Raw genomic sequence first — 20,627 nt, forward strand, 5'->3', positions numbered from 1 at the left:
AAGCACATATATTTACTAGCATTTGTTGTGTGTCATTTCATTACTTCTGCAGATTTGTTGGCAAAGATTCACCTAAGCATACTTTATATTATAATAATATCACTAGTTTTATAGAATAATCTTTCCCTCACTTTTCCATTTACAAAATAATTGAATATATCTAAACTTTCGTACGTTTTGAGTTCGTCATATTTTAATAATCTGCTCTGTAGTTGATCATCAGACGGATTCTAGACGTCCACTCCTTCATAGTAGAACTTTAACAAATACCTTTCTTGACAACTGATGAAAACAATCGCCCATTTCTTACTTCTTAAAGGTACCTTGACTTCGTATGCCGGTGAATCTGCACTGGCAACAACGGGGACTGGCCTAAACCGGAAGTTCCGGGGGGACCGGGCAAGATCTCGCCAATCTTTATGTTTACATTTTTAACACGGTCTATATTTCGTAAAATTTTCTTGCTCGCCTCGCTCGCAATTCCTGCTTTTCTCGGTTTCGTTCAGTTCAGAACCTGTTAAACTTTTGAAAAATGGACTTGGTTTACAAAGCTCCCCCTGATAACCGTGAGTCTCCCCTGGGGAGATCTTCGTTCGTGCACATGGCCATTATTGTAAGAGACTTAAACCTAGCAAGCCCAACCTATAAAGGCGTTCCATCCTGTGCTTGCAACGTTGACGTAAGAAGGCGAAGAGCGGAGAAGTTGTTTGAGGCTTGTGTAATAAGTGAGACCCACTTTGTTATCATTCGCAATTTACGTACTCATTTGTTACGTGTCCAGCATGTGATCCTTGCGCATGCGTACAAACCAATCGGAGAGGTTCTCTCTTAGACGTGGTTAGCCTTCAACCGAAGCTACCTGGCATTGCGATTAATGAAGCTGTGAATTGAAAGAAATGGTAATAGTTTGTTTAATTATAATAATCCAGATTGAAACGGTTGACATGAATAAGTTATAAAAATCTCTGTACATTGTCGGATGGTTCGTATATTCGCTGATGAAGAATGATGTAAATGGCGTTTTGTCCAACGTGCGTGCTGCATTAATATGGCGGAAAAATAAGTTTCCAAATGTTTTCAGATAACTTGGAAGGGGGAAAATTTGTAGTGCGGAAAAAAAAGTCTATTCGTAAACGTATAAAGTGATTAGCATATTGAACTTAAGTGCTCTATATGGAAGTTTCGAGAGAACGTATGTTGTTGGTTGTCTACGTGGTCTACATATATCCGGAAAATTATCAAGAGAAGTAAAAAAGTATTTTTCAACATGTTTACCAACTTTAGCGTATGATTGTAATAAGAATACGTGTTTGTGTATAGATATTTTTGTTGGCGTTGCTGTTAAACCGAAGGTGGCAATACAACAAAAATATCTCTTGGAAAGTAAACTAAATTTGTGTTGCATCTCTAAATGCACAAATAGGCCTATCAGAAGAATGTGTGCACAGTTACGTCGTTAGTTACACATTTCTATTAAAAGCTTGCAATAATTTTTTTTTTGTCTGAGTATATGGTACATGTTAGTTTCATGTTTTTTGTAGGTACCATTTCCAGTTTGCCTAACCTAAGAAGGAAATCATTTAGTAACATAATACCCATTCTTACTCATGTGACATATTAGCAGCGCCAGTCACCATCAGAGTACCATGCGATATTTTCCCAACTCCAGCACGAAAATAATTGCGCACTGATGTAACCTTCGTACACATCAGCAACTATAGAATGCATACACCCATGTAGCAGGTTGTAGATCATGCAAATGCAGTTTAAAGTCTGGTGAAAATTGCTCAAAAGCTAGCTTCACCACCTGGTGAAAATAGTCACTCCGTTAATATAAGGTATAAATTTACACTACTGGAAGTATTTGATTGCTCTTTGAAATTACGCATACTCACTAATTTCTACCTCGTAATCAAGAATCTGCAGTTAAAAATTTGCGGTCACTGCCAGTAATTGTGAAATTACCTGAACATATTAACGCTATGATTGTTGATATTCTATTGTGGAAGCCATGTATGATGATGTGAACAAGTGAAGTTTGCTATTTGAGAAAATGGCATCTTGCATAAGGTGGAAAAAATGTTTGCCCCACAAACCATTCATGGTAAGGTTAGGTTGGGAGAGCATAGTAAAAATTAAGGGTTGGTTATCATAAACATAGTTTTGAAACTCTAATCATTGCAAAAATAGTTGTTTTCTTCATAAATCAAGTGTGTTTACTCCGTTGATGGATGCACTTATTTAGTCTTATTTTGCCATTTCTAGACGTGACCGCCAAATTTCAACTGCAGATTCGTGATTAGGAGCCCAAAATTAGTGAAATGCTGAATTTCAAACAAACTGGAGATACTTAAAGTATTGTAAATTTGCTCCAAATATAAAATAACATACAGTACGTATGTAGTGCTTATTGGATAGTAGGTAACACTCTAGTTTACGTCCTTTTCCTAAGGAATATGTGTCGTATATCGTCGGAAAGCTTATTTTATAAGGAATTTAACAACGTAAATCCCAAAGCGAGGAAAAATTTCCTGGAGGAGTAAATCGAGAAAAACCGATGATGTCCGGATATACGTAATTGAACGTACTGAAGAATTTTTTCGATGAAGCACATATTTAGGCATGAAATGAGTGCTATTGGAACCTAACCTAACCTTGTAGGCATACCTCGTCCCCGTGAATGGATAGTGGGGCTATCGTGAACAGAAAGTGTAAAAAGAAAAAAGGTACTTACCCGAAGATATGCCGTCTGCCGCACCACGAACGCAAAGAAGCAATCACCATGCAGATAGGGACGTAAAGTAGAGTCTAGCCTCAATTTTTGCTTAAAAACCTTTTGTGAATAGTTTGTGCGGCATTTATCGGTTCATAAGTTTGGAAGCACTGCACATCAGCTGACTATAGACAACGTGAGGATAGTACCCATTATGAAAGGGGGGGGGGGACAAAGATTGACCTTTCACATACATCTGAATGACAACAAATTGAGGACAAATTTTCATGAACCTATATAATATTTCTAAGATTTCCACCTAATAATAAATATTCAGCTGATTGTAATTTGGCTGGCTAAGATACAAGTTTTGTTGTCCTTGTAGATTTTCCTTTCACTGTATAAAAAACTTGTGATTATACTAGTAGTTTTTCTTGTATGTACACATTGCTTGCATTATAGAATTATTTTCCTGTAGTTTACAGGAAAATAATTTAGTATAATAGTTGTAACAATCCTTGCAAACAACGTTTCACGAAGTTACGCTTCGCTTTTTCAGGTTTTCTTATCAGTAAATAAAATACTTGGTACCAATTTACTATAGTTCAAACAGATTTCTTCATTTTTACATAAGAAACTACTTACCGTAATATACCGTTCCTATAGCATTGTCTAACATTGGGAAGGTGTTTTGTGTGATGTGGGAATGTATCATAGCCGAAATTCATGTTCTACCTTTGGTGCGTACACCTTCGTACATCATCATGCGTCGTGATTGTGTTTTGTTCATGTTCATTGGGTATCCAGTGTTTCGAACTGTGTGTTTGCAAACGAAAGTTAGAAACATGACGTGTCGTGGATGTGTGGTGAAATTCGTACCGGGTGTGGAAGATCCAGTTGATTTTTTAATTTAATTGAACATGGGATTGTGAAGAAAGGAATGTCGAAAATGTGGCAGTGAATGTAAGCTACTCGTTAGAAGGAATGGGGCGTGGGTATATGCCTATTGCCTAATGTAACGTGTCGTGGATGTGTGGTGAATTTCAGGTAAGTTTTCAGTTTCCTGGAAACTGATTTCTTCAAATTTAAAAATTTGGGGCAAGGTGACTCTGGACAATTTCTAACATGCCTTTAACAGGGGGACTATAGAGAAAGCCGGGGAGCCGGAGCAGAGGCGGGACCGTGTTACCGGTTGTGGGTGGTAGGTCAATTACCGCAGGGTGAAGCCCGGAATCTGTTGGAAATTTGGACTAACAAATTCCAAACTAAAACAATTTTTTACTTTAAATTTTCCACCGATTCCGGGGCGGATAGTCCCAAAAACCATTCACGTATAGCGCCACGGAACATTAAAATTTCCTTCGTAAAAAAATTCAAAAAAGTTTTTTTAAAAAAATTCATCAAATGAGCTTTGTTCACAGGTATTTCTTGGGTTCCGAAGGTTGAAACGCTGCATAACGAATGAAAATCGACAAAAAACAAGCAAGACGTGCGATTATGTAGGAAGGTGTACGTGCCATATTGTGTCTGAGGCAAGCAAAAAGATTACAAGAAAGAAGTATTCGTAATGTGAAAAATTGCAATTAATTTGATCAAAAAAAGTCAATACATCTTAAAGAATGTTCCACGAAGCAGATAGGCAAGTACGAATGTCAAAATTGACGAAACGAAGAAATTATAGGTGTTTGAACTATAGTAAACTTTTGCCCATGACGTTAAAAGTGTCATATAGGCTAGGAGATAATTCTAAAAGAACGGTGTACCCATACTACCATACAGAATGAATGACTACTGTAGCGTGCGAGTGCTAAATCACTTCCAATGTGAACTCCACAGATTCCGAAGCAGCGTGAGTCGCTTCCGGCATGACAAGGAATGTAACGGACTCTTCACTGTTTTTTCCCCATCGTTTGATCCAAGTTTGTCATCCCTATTTAGTTTTTCCCCCCTATCAACACAAATATTTGCAGCCTCGTGAACATTCCTATCGGGTTCTTTTTGAACAATTTTTACCACTTCCCTTTTTCTAATCTTACTTTTCAATTGCAGAACATGCTCGGAAGCCCAGTCTTCAGTGATTGTTCCTTTATATCCTTGTCATGCTCGTCCCAGAGAGTCCCCATGCTTCTTCCGGTTTGTCCTATACATGCTTTACTACAAGAGCAAGTTATTCTATACACGCCTTTCTCATCTCTGACCTCTTTTCACCCCTCTCTGTCCTTTTTGATTTTGGGGAATGCTCCTCTATATTTTGTATTTTGTGAAATACTCCCCCTATTCTCTATTCTTACTTACCTCATTCCTTCCACCTTCCTTATCCAAAACTTTAAGTGCCGCCTCTTTATTCTCATTTCCTCTACTTTGTAACCATTTCTTAACCCCACCTTCATTATCCAATTTCCTTCTTTCTCTCTCTCCTTGCTACAATTACAGAGCCTCGCGCTGCTTCGGAATCTGTGGAGTTGACATTGGAAGGGATGTAGCACTCGCACGCTACAGTAGTCATTCATTCTGTATGGTAGTATGGGTACACCATACTTTTAGAATTATCTCCTAGCCTATATGGCACTTTAAACGTCATGTAATTTTACATTCTATATCCCAATACACTTATTTTTTATTTTTTTTACCTAATCCTGGATTTATTTATATATATGACTGTATTTTGTTTACTGATAAGAAAAACCGAAGAAGCGAAGCACAGCTTCGCGAAACGTTGTTTGCAAGGATTGTTACGACTATTATACTCTCACGTAAGTTTTTTATACTTTTTATGCTGTGAATATATTTAGTGAGTAAACGCACAAGTTCAGAATATACATTGTAGATTTCCTTTGGTTGATAAATATATATTTCTGAGATTATGGTTTTGATGCCTTGAACATGGAGTTTGGATTAAGTACCCTCAGGAGTGATAGTAAATTAGAAAGAGAAATACTTCATGTATGTGTTAATACAACTGGTCATCATCACAAGGCCTGTTGAAGTGAGGCATTGTTGATAGGAAGTGAGGCGTTGTTGATAGGGAGGGAAATGCTTTTCAAGTTGTCAGGCACAGTGCTAATTCCACAAAAACTTGGTCACAGTAGATCGAAAGTTTTCCTGCGTGATTTCCAAAAAAAATTGTTGAGTTTGCCCTATGCCTCACATCTTGAAACACATTTCCCTCAAATTGTACTTTTGTTGAATTCACCCTTCGTATCTGCAACGTCTCAAATGTTGCCATCATAAAAAGTAAATGTGTAGTAAAAGTGCTACGTGATTTTATCACATCAGGAGATTGAATTTTTTTGGAGATTTAAGCCCATAACAATGAATTAAGTCTTCTGATACAACCTCTACAAAACCTACTGATCGTGAGCCCAACTGACAGCTAACCTACTTTTTCCTCCAGAGCTCCATCTGTCCAACAATTGTCTAGGGGGGGGGGGAGGGGTGCCTTGATGAGTCAACCTCAGTGTGAAGTAAAATACTTTGTGGTAACATCGCTCTCCTGTTACAACATTGCCAAGCGTACGTCTGTTTCTTTCCAGTTGTTTTTTTGGCTCGTTTGTAGTGTTTGGGTGTTTTGTGTACTATTGTGCAACTTTTATCCAGTAAGGGCACTGATCATCTCTGCCTGATCTCGGTCGAAGATAATTCGCTTATTCGTTGTTTCCCAGCCGCCAGTTGGAATTGTGAATGATATTGCCCACAATGTTTGTATAGTCATGATGCAAATACTAGAAAGGAAATTTACATATTACGTGCTGTATGTATGTAAGTGAATGTTTTTTTTTTCCTTTCCAGGGGTTTGTGAAAGTAGTTAAGAACAAAGCGTACTTCAAGAGGTTTCAGGTGAAATTCAAGAGGAGGAGAGAGGGCAAAACAGACTACTATGCCCGGAAGCGCTTGATAATACAGGATAAGAATAAATACAACACTCCTAAGTATCGCTTGATAGTGCGATTTACAAATAAGGATATAATATGCCAGGTACAATTTACTGTTTTTTGAGATGCTATTTATATTTCACCATATTTATGACATCCTAGTATGGGGAGATGTGTTTTACTGTTTGACTCAAATAATTCATACATACCGTGTAAACTTGAATTAAAGGTGAGATTGCAAGCAAAACCGAAACAGGGTACCCTTGACCCTCTGTACCCCCTGGAGAAAGTGAAATATTTTGCATGGAATACCTTACCTACGTAACGTCAATACGGTTTTTCAGGGCTTCAATCATGGATACATGTCACAGGCACACATTACATATTTTCTTTTTCTTATGAATGACTTGTGGAATGAGATAATTTTCGATCCTAATGTTTGAATGAATTGTCGAAAAATACTGTTGGGCAGGTTCTAACATGCCTTTAAAGGGACACTATAGAAAAGGGTATGTAGCCTGAGCAGGGGCAGAGCCCGGAATCGATGAACAATTTTTATGGTTTAGGCCTAAAAATGCAACTGTTATATATCCATCGGTACGGGTGCAGCTGGCTGCTACGAAACTGACATGGTCGCAGGTAGACTTCCACCTCGCAACTTTAAACGACTGTATCTCCACTTTAATTGGCTTTATACCCTCAAATAATTGTTTCCGTGCTACATAATTTTTTTTTTAACAATTTGCAACACACAATCTTGCTAAAAAAAAGAAAAGTCACTACCGAAATAGAGGGTGGAGGATTTCCGGATGGACCCAATATATCACCCAATATAACTTTCCACAACAGCAGCTATAATTTTACGTAGTTAGTTTTGGTAGTGTACTATTTCAATTTGCGTATAAACAGTTTTTGCTAACATAAAGCAGCGAAGGTACTCTGAAATTGCAGGTTTTAACTTATGTGGCCCATAATTTGTGATCAAGTATGTCCGTTATTTATGCTTTCCTAACTCTGGAACCACTTTTATATTATGTAAAACATTGAAATCTGTCTATTGAAAATAAAATTGACGTAATTCTCAAGGGGATACAGTGGGTCACTGCCCACCCGAATTGGTTTATAGTGTTGCATTAAAGATCATATATGTAGTGAAAACCTGCTGTTTTCTTTCCATAATCAGCTGCTTTGCAAGCCTCCAATAAGCCAACTTGCCATGATTTGATTCCAGACAATATGTTGGGTTACTAATGTGGGGAATTCACACGTATTGCTGCTTCACTTATCAATATCAAGTGACAATTATGAAGGGGGTGCATGTTTTTGTGACCGAAAAGCCAGTTGTTTTTGTATTCAATTATGGGTATATGAACTTCGGGTAACGGTTCTGAAGGTTTAATGTTCTTCGCAAGATTTATAGAAGTATTAGGAAGTGGTTTATAAAGTTGGAACCTATTGTGGAAGGAAGTTTGAAGCTTGGAGAAACTAATTATCTTAGTTCAAAGCATTGCTAAGAATTATTTACTGTGGAAATAATAATTTGAAAAGTAGCTTACGCAGGCAGCCATTGTTATTTTACAGTCGTCTCAGACACAATTTAGGGAGGCTTGAAGGAGTTGTGATACCTGAGACCAGATATTACATTATCGGGTGTTGGAAGCTTTTAAGGATGTACATGATTGGCTATTGGAAGCATTTATGGACGGACATACATGATCACATGATCGGGTGTTGGTAACATTTATGGATGTTATTTTAATACTATGAGCCTAAACCAAACCCACCTAATTACGTCTGAATTAAACAATCTGAACTTGGACTGAATATTATCCAAGAAGTGTGTATGTAAAGCTTAAATCAAAAAAAAATTTTTTTGTCGTAGCAGAGATACTATTCCAGTGTAATACTTCCACCAAAGTTCACAAGCCCCATTTTTCAATCTTATCTTCAGTGCAGTCACTGTTTTGAGGAATGAAGGAAAAACAAAAATGAATTGTAAAATGTAACTATGTAAAAATGATTATTGTATATTTATCGAGAAGAAAGTGAGACTTCATTGTACATCGTACTCATGTTATTTCTTTGTACGTTAGGTTTGCTACACTTTGATTACAGTTTGTTTGCACTTTGAAATTTTCAATGTTTTCTTTTGGTGGATAATACTGTTTTTGATATTTTGATTCTTTTCAACAAATATTAGTATTATTTGCTAGCCTATATTTTTACAAGTGGGTATAGTGGAACCTCAAGCAAGACAACCTGCGCAGACCCATGACTCCTGTGCACAGTACTCCCGTGAGGAGGGGAGGGGGAGAGTGGAGCATGCTTCCTTATGGCCCGAGCTGAACGGAAGAAGGGAAAGCTGCATGGGGGACTTTTTGTCCCAAGGTTGTTTTTTTTTCTTGTAGTGTGTGTATAGTCCAATATTGGCATGATAACCAATAACTGGTTATTTGATAAAAGTTATCTTCACGGTACTGTTTGATTAAAATCTAATATTGGATACAAATTTACAGCTTATCATAAAATTTTTGCCAACTATATTAATGTATTTCTTACTCAGGACTGTCTTGGCTTTCCATTATGTTGCATATGGGTTTACTTAGTACAGTATATTCTTATGAAGTGACTGACAGGTTGGTAATTTCTTCTCTTGCAGATAGCGTACGCCCGAATCGAGGGAGATATGATTGTAGCCGCTGCCTACAGCCATGAACTCCCTCGATATGGCGTCAAGGTAGGGTTGACCAACTATGCTGCTGCCTATTGCACTGGGCTTCTGGTTGGAAGAAGGGTAAGTGTGAGAAGATGTTTATTGGCTTATCATGATGATCACAATGGCTTAAAAAAAGTATTGGAATCACGTTTAAATGTTTTTTGAAAAACTGAAAATATGGAGATATTAAGTACAAATCTTATAGTCACGGACACTTGTAAGATTTTGTGTATTGATTTTTCTTGTCAAAATTAATTTGTTCTTTACTCAAGTCATTCCAATGTATTTGTATATCACTGCTGAAGATTTATAATTCATAATGATGATTTATTTCACCCCTGGGTTTGTCATTTTGTATTTTGTCATTTTTACTTCCATCTCATAAGTGCAAAATAAATAATATGCCTGGTGGAAACTAAAATGTAACTGCATAATTGAAAACTGACCAAGATACTCCTTAATAAACAATAAATAATTATTTTTGCACAAGTTATGGTCATTAGTCACGTTTATAATCTCCAGTTTCCTCTCATCGTATTGCTCCCTTGGTGGTAGACAAGACCTGTGCTTGCTGACCTCCTTGCCAGAGTGGTTAGCACAGCATGCTATGATGTCATGCGTTCCGGGTATGAATCCCAGTCTGGGCTTGTTTGCTTTGTGAGTGTCCCTTCAACAAATTCACCATACCATCACTCATTTTCATCTCCGCGGTTAGCCACTTTGGTTAGCCAAAAGGGGCAGAAATGCAGAGTAAAACAAACCAAATCAATCAGAAACCTAGTTTTGAAACATGATAGAAGATAAAAAAAAAAAGTTAATTCTGGTAACATAAAATTAAATCCTGGCTGGCTTTTTGAGGCCATGTGTTGTGGCAAAACCTATGGAAATATGTATCGGCTCAGCTCGAGTAATTAGAGCTCTGTGTGTGTTATATACAATCTGCGTGAACAATGTCTGGTGGTTATTTACAGCTAAGATCTGATTTTTGCAGATTTTGAAGATACTGGGCCTTGATCAACTGTATGCTGGGTGCACAGAAGTTACAGGGGAGGAATACAATGTGGAGTCATTAGATAAAGGACCAGGTGCTTTCCGTTGTTTTCTAGACGTGGGCCTTGTGCGTACAACAACTGGTGCACGAGTCTTCGGAGCTCTGAAGGGTGCAGTTGATGCAGGTCTAAATATTCCGCACAGGTTTGTTGCTTCTTTAGAAGCATTTGATGAAATGGAATACTGCAGTTTAGATTATATATCACTGAGAGTGTGAAGTTGAAATTTGTAGAATTTTAAGTCAATATTCCGATCACAATAGGATTGAAATTTATCAAACATTTAAAAGTAAATGCACGTACTTCAAATTCATGCTGCTTCTACAGCTCCTTTTGCGAGGTAATTCAAACAAGAATATAATTTGTTGCATACCTTACATGCTGGTTAGTCTGGCCTAGCGCCTCACACTTTCTTTTCTGTAATTGTGATCTATAAGAAACGAATGTTTGATTGAGCAGGTTGTTTATTATTCACACACAAAAACTGTCTTACGGAGGAACACGAAAGAATAATTCAAATAATGATTGTTGTTAATGCTTCCATTGCTCAGACATGTTGCATGTGGGAAATAAATTCCTTTAATATTTCACACTTTATGGCGTGGTGCATATGTATTACATTAAGTAATATAAAATCAATAACAGCTCCCTGTCAGTGTGGTTAACACAGGTCTGCTATGATGCCGGCATGGACATTCTTTGAAAGTGTCCTTCATCAATTTCATAATATTATCACTCATCTTCATTGTCACAATTAGCCAAAAGTGACAGAAAAAGGGACGCTAAATTAAAAATAAAACTAGCACAATTTCACTACAGAGGCTTTGTAACTGCAGAAAAACTATTGGTTTCCTTCATTGCAGTCGAGATGTTCATAAGTATTGCCTACAGTGGGTCCACCAAATTTTATAAAAAAACAATATGAAAGAAAATAAACATATTGCCCACTTTTATTCTACAGTTCTAATGGCCAATGGTAGGGATCGCTCTTTTAAATTTATCTTCATTGCAATAAGTGTGAAAATTGAATTTTAACCTCATATTATAGCAAAGTTATTGTTAAGGACAATAATTATACTAATCATGGTAAAACACTAATCCATGCTACAAGGCTAGAGTAATTTCAGTGGAAAATAGTTTATTGGTGGGGGGATATTGTTGGAAACCAGAAAAATGGGACAATTCAACTTTTTATTTTTTTTCACTTTATTTCTAACACTGATTTGTTGTTCCCATTTGGTTCTTTCAGACAAAGAGACTGCAAGTCTTGATCTCTTTACGTTCCTTCATGGCATAACTGTAACAGATTTCCCAAATACACATTTCTCCTCACTTCTTTAAATGTCTGCAACTTTTTATCATACTGCAGGAAAAAAATATTTTGGCTTTTAATATATGTATATACACCCTATCACATAGTCTTTAGAGTGAATGCTTGATGCTCAAGGGGCATTCCTCCTAACTTGAGATAGAATGGCCCTTGTGCAAATTCATGAAAATTATACATTTTGCATAATTTCCAAAACATTTACTTCACAACAGTGTGTGTGTTTTGCAAGATGCCTAGAGATCGGACCAACAACATTGATAACATATCGGTGTTTGATCTTATTTTCTTGTATGACTAGATTCTTTTTATCAGCATGTTTATTATGTTGATTGCATTTAACATTTGGTTCAAACCGCTTCTGCCAGTGAACGAGCAGCACTAAAATATGCCCCAATCTTATCTTAGTCACCAACACTTCTGAATTGTAACAATCCCATTAACTATCATTGGAATTGTTACAAACCAGAATTGTCCATGACTAGAACCAACAGCATATATCATTGCTGTTCATTCATTCTGTTTCTTGCAATATGGGTTCAAGAATTGAAACAAAAACAAAATAAAGCAGAAACCTCTGATGTAATGTAGAAACAATTCAATTTGCTAAAAACACAGCACATGTAGAAGGAAAATAGTGATGTACAATTTGCCTGTTGTCAACTTTGCAACTCATTGCCTCTTACTGCCTGGTCTGTACAGGCAGGAATGAGCATAATATTGTACTTCTTTTCTTGAAAAAGTTTAAAAAACTATTAGCATGAAATATGGTAACATTTTAATATGCATTCTCTCTTATTTCCTGATTTTTCATGTTTTTGTAATCTTAGTAAGACATCTCCCATTGATGGCCCTGCAGTTCACCCAGCCTTCTGTGGTTAAAGCTGGCTAGAGGACAGTGCTGATCACACCACCTCCACTTTGGCTAATTTGAAGAAACTGGGTTGATCCCTGGTTTGGCAGTAGGCTGCAGTCCTAGGCAAATATAATTAAAAAATAAAATGAAGCATATTGTTATAGCTATACGAGGTTTCATTTTTTTTTTTTTTTTACTATTTCTCAGAAATCCATGGTAGTTGCACTTCCTTATATTTTTTTATAGTGTAAGAAGATTCCCTGGGTATGATGCAGAATCAAAAGATTTTGTTGCAGATGTGCATAGGAAGCACATATTTGGTCTACATGTTGCTGAATATATGCGTCAATTAGCAGAAGAGGATGAGGAATCCTACAGGCGTCAGTTTTCGAGATACATCAAGTTGAATATTAAAGCAGATGATGTAAGTTCTTTATTTCAAAACATTTTTGAACATTACAGATTTTCATGAAATTCATTATCAGCAGCTCTGATGGGCAAAAACACAATAAATTGTACAGTGAAACTTCAATGATCCAAAGTGTTACAACCTGAGAATTTTATTAGGTATGGTTTTTATTGGGGACCAGGAAAATTGAATATATAATGCATAGAGATGTAAAATTCAGATTCGACTGTGCAAAGCGTTGTTTTGCATAATTTTGCATTTGTCTAGAATTACATTTAATTCATCCTAGGATTGACAGTTATGATCTTGTCTTGTGAATGCGCTGTGTTTTATGAGTATGTTTCTAGTTTTGTTTTAATGACGAGAAGTTGAGGAGGAAGTTTTTCCACTTATCGGAACCTCAAACTGATGCCAATTTATCTTAATACTGAATTTTACAAAGTCATGTGAAAATTGTCGTGAAAACATAAATAGATCTGGGAGACCACTATTTTGTTTTTCTGAAGTGCCATCAGTTTTATGCAATATTATTGACCTTTAAAATATAGACTGGAAAAAATCTAAACTAAATTTGGCAATGTTGATTCCAAGTATGTATCTTTTCTCTGGATGATAAGGTGAGAGGATTTCCATGGGATCACCTAAGGCATGCTTCATTGCATGCTAAATTTAGAACATCCATGCTTTATTGCAACTCTCACTTTTAATTGCATACAAATACTTCAGTGTTTTGGGTGGATTACTGCAGAAGTGAAATTGATGCCATCACATGCAGTGCCATGGCTGGCATATGAACTATTTTACAAATTAAAATCTTCCAAGTAAAACCAACTCCTTGTTCTTATCATTTATTGACTGTAATAATATAAATACAGTGGAACCCTAATTTAAGTTCATAGGTTTTAGATTTTCCCGCACCATACAATTAATCCAACATAGCAAATTGTTATAAAATTTTCTCCCCAACATAGCAAATTGTTATAAAATTTTCTCCCTATTTATTTTATTACAATTAATAATCATTGATTGTGTGTAATTTCAAAGAAAATTTCCAGCAGAAAGCAAGGTCCAATAACTGGGTTTCTAAAATGTGTAATTCTGTTGTATCTTGAAAGCCTCTTGGACATTTTTTTTAATAGCTTGTCATCCAGTTTTTTGTAGTGTGGAGTAGTACTAGACATTTGTTAATCCCCTTCTCCAAGAAGTGCATATGGAAAGCATCTTTCATGTCCCAGAGAATAGTTATGGTCCTACATAACATTAGAGAAGGGGAGAATGCAAGTGGACATTTGCTATTGCAAATGTCTGGTAGCTGCAGTTGCTTCCCCTTTTCATACAATCTCGTCCCTGTTTGTGTTCATTGATGGAACCCTCTTGTCATTACTTGCGTTTGCTTGCTCCAGAGGTTTCTGGACAGGATAAGGCATCTTTATGGTAAACGGCTGAACTTCGATTTTTTCCAATTTGTTCTTTTTCTTCACCAATCTACCAGGTTTGTTCCCCAAACTGTACTTGAAATTTTTCCAAAGCTTTATAAAAATAAAAATATATATCCTCTTCCAATCCAGAACTGTAAATATTATCTGATTCCATGTTCATGGCATGTATTGCACCTGCATCATTGGAACTAAAGCCAGTCATGGAATAATCTTGAGGACACACAAATACTCGCATAGTTTTAGGACAATTCAAATTCTGTCTTATTAAAGGGTGAGGTTCTCCCCCCTAACAAACTGGTGGTTTGCTCTCAAGTCTTGGTTAACTCTGAACCAACCTTACACATGTGTTATATACATGTAGTCATGACAACCCGTAGTCATGACCACTTCTGGGTTGTAATGATGTATTGAAAGTCTATATTAATGTTACAACCCTGAAGTGTCCATGACTGTACATGTGTATGCGAGTGATACAAAATCAAACAACGAAAGGGTGTGTGATTTTTATCTCTGGATAAGTTTTGTGTTCTAATATTTTTTCACTGTAATTTACAGGACCCCACATATCAAAGATTTCACACCAAAGCGACAGGTGACACATGTTGCTTGGAAATTTCATCAGTTCAATGCAGGCTTGTGCAGCCTCTCATGTGCAGTGTTGTTGTTGATTGGCTCGTTTCCATGTGTCATGTGTTGATTCTGTATGAAATCTTCCTTATAGAAATTGTGTAATTGAGGCTTGTGCTTTGCCTGTTCTATTTTTGTACACAACTTCTCTGCATGGTTCCTTTTTCCTTGCAGATTGAAGAAATATACAAAAAAGCACATGATGCTATAAGAGCTGATCCCGAGCATAAATCAGTGGAGAAGGATAAAACTAGCCTTAAGAAGAAGAGGTGGAATAAGAAGAAACTAACTCTGGAAGAGAGGAGACAGAAGATTGACGAGAAGAAGGCGGCTCATTTGAAGAAACTAGAAGCAGGGGATGTTGAGGCAGATTAACGGAATGCAGTTTTTGAAGGCCATGGATGAATGGACTGGTCAATAAAAGATCCCTTGTATCTTGAGTTTTTCATTTCTTCATATACCTGTAGTTTATGTACATTATCAGTCATTTTACAATGGTGCATTTTACTCACTATTAATACAGGTAAAAATATATAAATGACATGTGAGTGAGTAGAAATGGTTCAAAACAACGTTTCGGAAGTCTGTACTACTTCCGTCGTCAGGTAAATAAAATAAAAAAACTTTAGGTGCCAAACATGGTACTGCGTTGTCAAATCGTAAGTTGAGGATTCAGGTTGAGGATAAAAAAGGTAAAAAACTTACTGTGATGGCATAAAAATTCTGATGAAAACCTTCACTGGTTAAAAAAGTTAAAAACAAAAACCTTTACAACAACACAGTACCATGTTTGGCACCTAAAGTTTTATTTTATTTACCTGATTGATGAAGGAAGTAGTACAGACTTCCGAAATGTCGTTTTGAACCGTTTCTACTCTCACGTAAGTAATTTATATATTTTTATCTACATTATCAGTGGTAGCTAGTAAACTATGAAAATGAAATACATCTGTCATGTTTGTTGCTGTCTCATGCATTGGGCAAAAAGTAACAAGACATTCTTCCTTACGCCGTCCTCTATGGCAGAGTGGTTGTTGCACCAGGCTAAGATGCCAGGGATTCTGGGTTTGAATCCAGGCCTGAGCATTCTTTGTGAATGCCCCCTCATCAATTTCATACACTTATCCTTATCTTTGCAATTATGCCAAAATGTCCCAAAAGCAAAATAAAATAAAACAAATCATGCAATCAAAACATTCTTCCTGACAGATTGAAGTGTTTTGTGATAGCTCCCAGTGCAAGGACATATCAATTTGAGTACGATTACACAAAAATAATTTTTACATTCTTGCATTGCAAATTAAACCAAGGAAGAATGTGCTGTATATGACAGTAAATGTACTGGTTGACAACTTAACCTAGCAGCAATGTATGAGCAGATCTGCTTGCAACATAAACTGATCCCAAGGATTCAGAGGCATTTCCTGAGAACTGGTTGGAAGGGGGCTGGAAGTAGGTGCTACCAATCTGAGACACAGTTGTACAGGATTGGAAACCTATAATAAATATCCAGTAGTGAATCGAAGAGTTTTAACATGGGAATGCAGTAGGAGAGTATAGCCTAAAAGACCAGGATGGATGGCATAGTGGTAACATTGTCACCTTGTAAACTGCATTTCTTCCAAGCTGGTACCTTTCCGACTGATCGCTCTGCAGTTTGTGTCAATCAGAAAGAGGGGGAATAAGTCATCTGGCTGATGGAGCAAATTGAAAGCCGGGAAGCAGTGCTTGCATATAACTGGTCCCTTCCTACGTAACAATTCCTCACCTTTTTTTTTTTTTAAATTTCATTCAAGAATCATTGTACATAATTCCTCGCATCACTTGCAAACATCCAGTTGCCATCCTGTGTTAATTTCTTTTTCTCTCCCAAAGTTGACATTTTGGACAAATATTTATCCTAAATTTAATTAAATTAAAAAGTTTAGGGGTTATGGCACAAATTGACAAAAGTATTACAAATATGTAGAAATGTAAATCCAGGTGGAAGTATATTTTAAGACTTGTGTGACGTTTGAAACACTGCATATTAGGTTTCTCACTTGAGTAAAAAGTAACAACCTCACATTGCCGTAGAGTTAGGAATCGCACAACACCATGCAGGCTAGCATTCATTTCAGGATCTACTATCGGGTAAAAATTATAGATACTAGAGTTTGTACTCCAATTAAAAATTAGCCAGTAGACCTACATCAAAATTTAGCTTATTCAATTATGCCAATCTTTTTTTTCGGTATCCCTTCTATTTATCATAGTGAGAAAAAAAAAAGTGCTGCTTTTTTGGGTTTTGAAAACTGTTGCTCTCTTTGAAATAAAACATTGGGTGGTCATATCATGAAATTTTAGTACGGTGCAGACAAAGGTTTTCAACAAATGTTAATTTTCAGATTTTTAAAATTGGTCAAAAAACAGTTTATTTTCAATTTTACACAACTTTTTCTTGGTTCATAATTGGGAAAAGAGAGACGCGGTAGTATATAAATAGGAAGAAACTAGTTCTCACCTCTCCGCGAAGCTGTTTTTTCTTATTTTTAGATTAATTTCAGTGGCCACTGCCACCATCCTCGTTGGAACTTGCTACCACCACCACCGCTGCCACCCACTCCAAGCAACAGTGCAGCACGTTCCAACGAGGATGGTGGCAGTGGCCACTGAAATTAATCGAAAAAGAAGAAAAAACAGCTTTGCGGATAAAAGTGAGAACTAGTTTCTCCGTATTTATTTTTCTTGGCATTGGTGAGTCGTACAAATACAATATTGAAGCTCATTGCATCTGTTGTTAAAATCCATTATCATTGTCAGTTCACAATGCGAAACCGATTTTATACAGATTTTTATTCAACAGAGTAAACCCATATGCGGAACGTGGCAACACTGGCATGCATGGTGTTGCTGGGCAGCCTGAATTTTCCACAGCTCAATGGAATATATTACATATTGTATTGAAACTTGAGGCCAACCAGCACCACAAATGGGGTAACAGTCATACATACATCCAAAACTAATAATATTTTAGTGCTTATTGTTTTTTTTTTTTTTTTAAAGAAAAGGCCTGCAATAATATTTTTTGGCTATGGCATTGAATAAATCTATGCAAATCTCTTGAAATATGCAGGTAATCATGACAATCATTTGTTATGATTAATCCAAGAGGTATAAAAGTGACAGTGACCAAAATAGACCCCCCCCCCCCCCCCATAAACATGAATGATCTGGAGGAAATCTTCAGAAAAATAGATGCCTCCAGACCAGATTGCGGATATTGCAATTTTTGAGTATTTAATAGGTTATACAGTGCCTTTCACAGTTATGACTGCTGTTGAGCGGCAGGTAGCATGCTGGGAAGTAAGAGTGCATCTGTCTGCATTTAGGCAGTTTGCATGTGTTTGTGAAGTGTTACAAGAGTTTTAGATTGCTTTGTTTTCGTTTCCATATTACTGGTGCTTTTCTGCAGTCTAGTAATGTACAATTTAAAATGACAAAACTTTTATATATGACAGTTATGTCATTATGAATTCTTGTAGGTAAGTTAATAAGGCATTTTGCATCAGAATTTCCAATGTTCTCCTTCCACACGGAGAGTATTCAGATACTTGTAAACAAATTTAGGGAAACGGTCTGTTCATGGTAAGAATCGAAGGGTAAAACAGCATGTGTTTACTGAGGAGAAACTAGCATGATTGGAACATACTCCTCACAAATCCCTTCGGCACCTTGCATAAGAAACAGACATTTACATGACGTCTGCATGGCAAACTACCAAGCTTTAAACCTGAACCCATACGTTAGAAGCAATTTCGGAAGAGGAACTGATGCGTGTTAGTGAAAATTTCATAAAGAAAATGTCATAAATTTGTGGAAGCAGGAGGACATTATTTCCAACACCTCTTGCAAGAAGGTGCATGCTCATTTTAATTGTACAGGGGATGGACAAAAATATGGAAACACCTGCAGAAATGCACATCACCTTTATTAATATCTGGCACGCAGAACTGCCTGCAGTCGACGTGGAATGGACAAATACAGGTCGCATATGGTTGTCACAGGGATGTTGTACCATTCTTCCTCCAAAGCAGCTGCAAGTTGTTGTAAAGACGATGGTGGTGGGTAGTGGGCTCGCACCTTGGTCTCCAAAACTGGCAACAGGGGCTCAATAATATTGAGGTCTGGCGATTGTGGAGGCCATGGCAGATGTGACACTTCACCTTCGTACTTATCAAACCAGTCCTGGACGATGTGAGCTGTATGAACAGGGGCTCTGTCATCTTGAAACATGGCTTCACCATCTGGGAACAAAGTTTGCACCATGGGATGCAGCTGGTCACTCAAAATTGTTACGTAGTCCCTGGCATGCAGGGTGATGATGGGTCCGGCAGAATACCAGGAGATGGCTGCCCAAATCATCACTGAACTATCGCCATGCTTCACTCTCGGTAACAGACAGTCTGTATCGTATGCTTGTGCTGGCGTTCTCCACACATACACTTGGTCAGCAGTTGGAAACAATGTAAAGGATGACTCATCCGACCAGATTACAGTCTTCCACTGTCCAGTTTTTATGGGCATTGCACCACTGTATTCCGTCTAGCTGCATGGTCAACAGTCACTAGTGGTTTTGGAATTGCAGATCTGCCATGAATACCCTGCTTGTGGAGTTCTCTTCTGACTGTTTCGATGCTAACAGGGTTTGTAAGCACTGTATTCAGCTCAGCAGTGCCTTTTGGAGCCGTGGTGGTCTTCTGCTTGGTCACAATCCTACCCAATGTGCGTCTGTGTCTGTCATGCAACACACACTTGCGTCCACGCTGGTGCTTTGCTGATGCTGTTTTTCCGGAAGTCTCGTAGGCAGTCATGATCTTCGAGACTGTGCCTCTTGATACACCAAACATTTCCGTTACTTTCGTCACGGAAGCTCCCACCATACGCGCACCCACAATTTGCCCTCTTTGAAACTTTCAGCTCAGACATGATTCACGATAACCTGCGCGGACCGGTCGCTGAACTGTAACTGGCCCATCTGTCAGGTTGGCCAGGGTGTATACCTCGCAGGAAGTGCCAGTGACCACAGCACAACCTACCATTCAGATGCAAATCGTGTTTGAAATGGCTACCTGTTTTATACCAGGTGTTTCCATATTTTTGTCCATCCCCTGTAACTGTCCCATGTAATCGTACGGGCTTATTTCATTACATAGCTATAGTGATGGGTTCAAGCCTTTCATTTGTGTGAGTTGAGGGGGCTAGGCAGATGCAGATATTGAGGGGGTAGGTGTTTTAAGCAGATGATTGTATTTAAATAAACGAACACAATGGAATGTTTCAGCCTCTGTCCTTCAAGATTAATAAATTGTATGGCTGACTAGATGGCCAAGCTTCTGAAGTAATAGACATTTGACCTTGCCACCGAAGTTCCTGGGTTCTAGTCCCGGTCTGGGCAAGGATATTCTTTACGAGTGTCCCTTCATCTATATCATCATCAAATTCTCCTCATCATCGCGATTACTTAAAATTTGAAGAAAAGCTGCATAAACTAACAAATATGTGTCTGTGTGTATATGTGTAAACAGTAAATGCGCACACGCAAACAAAATTTATTGCACATACTTGTTTTCATTACTC

The 20,627-nt window shown here is 37.4% G+C and overlaps 1 protein-coding gene across 1 annotated transcript; it reads left to right on the top strand.

The window, feature by feature from the left end:
* Positions 1–780: 780 nt before the first annotated feature.
* RpL5 (ribosomal protein L5) lies at positions 781–15,442 on the top strand. Its single transcript, XM_083126648.1, has 6 exons — positions 781–899; positions 6,503–6,688; positions 9,245–9,379; positions 10,293–10,495; positions 12,780–12,957; positions 15,183–15,442. The coding sequence occupies exons 1-6, from the start codon at positions 897–899 to the stop codon at positions 15,381–15,383; spliced, it is 906 nt and encodes a 301-aa protein (XP_082982774.1). The 5' UTR covers positions 781–896; the 3' UTR covers positions 15,384–15,442.
* Positions 15,443–20,627: the final 5,185 nt, after the last annotated feature.

This window comes from Lepisma saccharinum, chromosome 8 (genome assembly GCF_977018435.1).
Source record: "Lepisma saccharinum chromosome 8, izLepSacc3.1, whole genome shotgun sequence".
NCBI lineage: Eukaryota > Metazoa > Arthropoda > Insecta > Zygentoma > Lepismatidae > Lepisma > Lepisma saccharinum.

Excerpts from the sequence above, each read along its gene's own strand:
- RpL5 (XM_083126648.1), top strand. Across the intron at positions 6,689-9,244 it reads ATAAGGATATAATATGCCAG|ATAGCGTACGCCCGAATCGA; the intron begins GTACAATTTACT and ends CTTCTCTTGCAG. Across the intron at positions 10,496-12,779 it reads GGTCTAAATATTCCGCACAG|TGTAAGAAGATTCCCTGGGT; the intron begins GTTTGTTGCTTC and ends ATTTTTTTATAG.